At 36.2% G+C, this 6000-nt stretch overlaps 1 protein-coding gene across 1 annotated transcript; it reads right to left on the reverse strand.

The window, feature by feature from the left end:
* Positions 1 to 2687: 2687 nt before the first annotated feature.
* LOC21393277 (U-box domain-containing protein 11) lies at positions 2688 to 5655 on the reverse strand. The gene is made up of 4 exons (XM_010107466.2): positions 5147 to 5655; positions 4556 to 4672; positions 4013 to 4462; positions 2688 to 3887 (listed from the first exon to the last, which is right to left on the reverse strand). Exons 1-4 carry the CDS (start codon positions 5465 to 5467, stop codon positions 2817 to 2819), a joined length of 1959 nt encoding a protein of 652 aa, XP_010105768.1. The 5' UTR covers positions 5468 to 5655; the 3' UTR covers positions 2688 to 2816.
* Between the last annotated feature and the right edge of the window lie 345 nt (positions 5656 to 6000).

The following is a 6000-nucleotide window of genomic DNA, read 5'->3' on the forward strand; positions in this document are numbered from 1 at the left end:
CATATATATATATATATATATGTGTGTGTGTGTGTCTTTATTTATATATCTATGTATGTATTCTTCATCTAATTATACATCTAGAGTAAGTCTAAGCTCTCTCAAGGTGTCTAATTAAATACATATCTATATATTTATTAGCAGTTTTTAATTTGAATATTAACCTTATAGTCGTAGAATAACAAGTCAAAAATGATAGTCGGCTCATCATGTTGGAAGCTGTTTGGGTCCTTTTCAAACATTATCTTTGACAAGGAACAGAAAGTTTACTGACTTGGTTAAGATAGACTTCCTTTCCTCAATCCTGGTTTGCTATTACTTATATTCATTTTTAAGCATAAAAATGCAATTCAATTAAGAAAAAGTACTTAAAGCTACAAAACCGCATAGAAAAAGTGATCACGCACTTTCATAGAAAGCGAAAAACTAGCTAATTGTCACATGAGGAAAATATGATATATGCTTAAATCACCATGTTAATAATATTTTAATTGTATGGAAAAGCATGGCAAAAGCAGACGAAACAGCATACCAAATTTGAAAACCTCTTTAGAGTTAAAAAAAAAAAAAAAAAAAAAGGTTGCAAAGCTCAAGGTATAGCATATAAGAGCAATATATATATATATATATATATATATTTATTTATAATATACATACTTTGAAAATGAATATAAGGGCACTATTTTTGGATAATTATTTTTCAAGGGTTTTAATTCAATAACGGCAATTTAAGCAAGTAATCTAAAGCTTGACTCCAATTCCTTCCGCAATATATATCCTTTAACATCTTTTGTTGTACACTTCTCCACGATCTGTTCCTATGCCTTTTTTCTCGTTTAAGTTTGTCTTCTCTTCAATATTCATTATAAGATTTCCTACCTGAGTCTAGCGGCCGTACTAGCCGGTAAATGTAACATTTTATTATTCGTCTGTATAACACTATTTGTATAATCATGTAAAACTCATTCCGTCTAAAGATAACACTTGATAATATGTAATTTACTACCATATTACATAAACTTATTTTAGCATTATCATGATGAAAAATGATACACTTATCGTACGGCCTCCGGACTTATTCCTAAGATTTTAAAGCAGTTGGATTAAAGATTTCAAAACAGAGAAGGGATAAAGACAGAGCAGCCTTCTTTTTTTTTTTTTTTTTTCGTTACTCCCATACGAGAAAAAGAAAAAAAAAAAAGAAAAAAAGATGTTCCCCATTATGCCTTTCGCTTTTGCTTTTAGGTATTGATATTTGAGTTCTGCGTTGGGCTGTAATGAGTTGTGGCATGAACTTTTGAACTCGGTCGTTCTTTTTATCCACACCAACCAAAAGGAGCTGATAATTCAGCATGGAAAAAATATGTTGCATTTTCCAATTAACGTTTTCAGTGCACATTAAGGGACAATACATTAATGTTCAACTTGTATACTTTGAAGAGAAAATATTAATACTAACAAACAATAATATCTCTTGTGCTCAAATCTCATCTCTTATATATATATACACACACACACACACACACGTTGTGTTGTATGATTGATAGAGCCAATTCTTAGAAAACTCTGCCGCAGATTAACGGTCGAAGCCCCACCACTTTGCACCAATGTACTTATCAATCGTTTCTTGAATCATGCAGTACACAATTTTTGGACATTTTCTGCTATCCTTTTTCATATGCGGAATTTTTATAAAGCATATTTCTGCTATCCTTGTAATAGCGATGGTCCTATTATTTTGAGTAAGACTGCATATATATGCATCTTTTTTTTTTTTTTTTTTGAAATGTACATCTTAATTTCGGTTTATTAGCCATTAAATGGGATTTACAAACGGTCTCATCCATTAAAATTTTCGACTTAAAAGCTGAGAAAAAAAAGTAAGGTTTTTAATGGCTGGATCTCTTCTTTTATCATCCATTGGCCGAAAAAGATATGTACATTCCAAATTGTACTTCTCCCCATATAATATTAGCAAATTTCACTTTATTTAACACTGCCATTTGGCCCTACAATAATTAAAACAATGATGAGATACAATCAAGTAAATGGTTTCATATCTATGCATTCCATCTTGCTGCTACCTATTGGTGACACAGAGGTTCTCTATAGTATGAATAATGTAAAAGTTGAAGGCGAAGAAAATAATAATAAAAAAAAATGGTTTAAACAAATTATTTTATTACCTAATCCAACTATCAAGAGGCTGAAAGAAGGGCAACATGTAAATACTCTTTATTGCTAAAATGCTTTTCCTAAGTTCGATAACTAAAGAAACCCTTGTCAGTATAGGTGGGAACATATGAAGAGGAGATCTTTTCACTCGAGAATTCCATTACTTCCACAATACTTTATTTGCGTGTTATTATATGAGATCTTGAATCTATACTCCACCAATTCAACTAATCACCAAGCAACTTTATTGGGATCGTGAACGCAAATCCATCCGTACAATAGGTATTAGGACTCATGGGATAATATATAGACAAATAAAAATCTAACGGCTGTAATTAAGGACAGTTAGCATGTACCTTTTGCAAGGCAAGGGGATCTCAAGCAAGTAGTAACTGCAAATCAATTCACGTTAAGAAAAAGACAGGAAAGAGAAAAACTTTTCCATAAAGAATATTGTAACAAATGAATATTTTACACACTTACAAATGAAGGAAATAAATACATAAAAGTATTGAGATTAGCCTTGTTATCTCATGACGTATTCTCAGTTTCACATCATCAGCAAATGAATACTGTAACATTTTCATTGACAATAGAATCGGGGGAAAAATGATACCAAGTTTCTACGGTAGTACTACCTGTTAAAGCAGCTGTAACTTTCGAAGATGCTCCAACAATGAAGTAGCCTTCCGTTTGCCCCTCTCAGTGCCACTCTTCGCTAGCTCCGTTAAGGGTATGACTGCACCAAGCCTACTTATGCAGGCAAGGTTTTCACCGTCCCTCTTGCATAAGGCGAGCAAAATAGCAGCTGCATTCTCCTTGTTGCGCGGCAAACCAGTCCTCAAAAGATCTATTAAAACAGGTATGGTGCCAGCCTTCACTATGGCAACTTTTGCCTCCTGATGGCTAGCAAGAACTGACATAATAGTCAGAGCTTCGTCGACCATGGAATCGCCTGAATCTGTAAGAATGCTCAGCAATGCTGTTATCACACCAGCCCTTACGGCCCGGCCCTTGTTTCCCTGATAAATGCACAAGTTGAACAGTGCTGTTGCAGCGTCTTTCTTCCCTCGCGTGCTCCCATTTTGGAGCAGATCTACCAAAGCTGGAATTGCACCTGAAGCTCCAATTATTATTTTGTTCTCATCTGCGAGTGACAAACTAAAAAGGGTTGCTGCCGCATTTTCTCTTGCTTCCATACTTCCAGCTCTGAGAACTTGGACAATAGAAGGAATTGCACCAGCAAGCATTATGAGCCCTTTGTTGTCCTCGTATATGGAGAGGTTGAGAATAGAAGTAACTGCATTCTCTTGTGTTAGTACGTCGTCTGACGTTAAAAGGTTGACCAGAATGGGTATAGCACCTGCTTCAGCTATCAATATTCTATTATCTGTGCTTCTTTTGGAGAGTGATCGGATTTCAGTAGCAGCAGCTCTCCGCTCCTCAATGCACCGGCTAGACAACTTGTGGACTAGAGCTTCTATGGCTGCCATATCCCCACTAACATCACGGAATGATCCATCACTTCTCTTCATTTTCCCATTTGTCAATCCCATTGGCTGCTCAATATTGTGCTTAAGACACCACTGACTAATTAGACTTCTCAAAACATAGTTTGGGGTTAGAGTCAAATTTTCAAGCTTTTGCTGAGTTTTCGGACATGTTTTATTTCCACAATCTATCCATCTCTGAATGTAAGATCTCTCGTATGTCTGCAGAACACAAAGGGAGGCAAATCATAAGCATGATAACTGTTGCTTAAAAATGTTCACCTCTATGATTCTCAGGAAAATACCTATTAAAAAAATTATCAAATTGCAGTTCTAAAGAACCATACCTGTCCGGTGGACACAATAACTGGATCTCTCATCAGTTCCAAGGATATAGGGCAGAGATAATCATCAGGAATCACGATAACATCAGACTTCTTCTTTTCAACTGGACCCTTCTTATTTGGGTTCTCTTGCTCGTTATTGTCATCATCATCAGGGTCATTGGTTGAATACAACTCTGGAGTTGAAGAGATCCTTCGAATTTCTGACTTGTGACTTGTTTCATCTCCACTATGGCTCTCCAAGCTGTCACTTCTCAAAACACCATCCATCTTGGCTGCAACTTTATCATCGTTACTACCCCTGTGTTCTGAATGCAAATTATTTATCCTTTTTTCTGATTCTACATGAATTTCTTTTTCCATTGGTTGGGATAAATGGGAAAGCATTTTCTTAGAATTCATAGATCCGTATCTCTCTGTGGCTCTTCTCAATTGCGCTCTCACTAATTCAACCTGATTAATAAGACCAAATCGATAAACACCACAGACAAATAGCAAAAATGACGAACAAAATAATAGTACCCCTGATAAGTATTCAATTCTGACCTGTTCTTGAACTTCCTCGGAAATGTCAAAATGATCATATGGCAAATTGGCCAAAGCTTTCTCCAATTTCCACGTCACGCATTGGAATTGGAAAGCGATCTTCTTAGTAGCTCCATCCTTCAAATCAAGATTTAGCAGACGTGAGAGAGATACCCCAAGATTGCAAATGATCAAGACAGAATTTGGGCAAGTGTTTATTTGACACAGTAATTGATGAGAAAGTCCCCCCCCACGACAAACCATCAAATTAAATTAAAAAAAAAAAAAACCAAAAAAGGTGCAATGAAGCACATAGATATATCTTTCAAGCCCTAGGGCCTAAACCATCCGAGTTTGATTATATCGACTCAGTAAGCTTAAGACGCGAAATTGACCTATCTTAATCAGGTAATTTCAAATATTTTTCAGAAAAAATTTTACAGGCTAAAATGAATGATTTCGGTTACTATCAAACTCGATTCAGATTCTGCAATTAGCATCAGAGATCTAACTATTTGAGATTACGCAGTAAAGACACTCATAAACACAATGCTCTGTTTGGTCCGCCAGAAAAAGAAAAAGAAAAACTCGGAAAATGATAAATGAACTCACAGTAGGTGCATTGCTGGAATTGAAGTTCGCAGCGACCAGGAGGAGGCATTTCGCAGCCTGGAGAGCAACCATCAGATCAGAAGGCCAAGAACTCCTCGGAAAAGAACTCGAAGAAGAAGCCGACGCATCCGACGGTGAAGATTGTCCCTTGAAGTCCCTCATCTCCTCAAACAAATGCGTGAGCAGAGCGATCCGACGGACCAGATCCGTGCAGTCCTTCTTGAAGGGACCGCCGCCAATGGAGACAGCGACGACGTCGTTGGCGAGCTTCAGCAGCTCCGGCATGCGGTCGGCGCCGTCGCCGGAGAGTTCGACGGCCATTATTATAGCCGGCGAATCCGTCTCTGAGCTCTGTGGATTTGTCTGTGAAAATGGTAATGATATTTTTTTGGGGGGTGGGGGGGTGTTTTATTTATTTATTCAATCTTATCATCTTCTTCTTCTTCTGTTTTTATTTTTATTTTTATTGTTGCCTTGCCTTGTTCTGTGTCTGAAACAAAGACACGTTTTGGACAAAACAATGCAGTAGAGAAGTAGTAGTATCCGGTGATGGCCATGGATTGGGCCGGTTTTGTGTTGTGCTTTACACTAATTATTAATGAGCTTTTTTTTTTTTTTTTTTTTTTTTTTTTTTTTTTTGAGAAATAGTAGAAAATAGGCCAATATAAAAGTTTAAAAAAGTGTATAGGTCAATTTTTAGTTATAAAAATTAATAGGCTATAACTTGTCAAGTTATAGTTCATAACCAGATAAGTTATGGATAAACTTGTCAAGTTATGGTTCAAAGCCATACAAGTTATGGACAATTATGAACAATAACTTGTCAAGTTATGGTTCATAACTAGACAAGTTAT

Source organism: Morus notabilis, unplaced genomic scaffold (genome assembly GCF_000414095.1).
Source record: "Morus notabilis unplaced genomic scaffold, ASM41409v2 Scaffold454, whole genome shotgun sequence".
Classification (NCBI taxonomy): domain Eukaryota; kingdom Viridiplantae; phylum Streptophyta; class Magnoliopsida; order Rosales; family Moraceae; genus Morus; species Morus notabilis.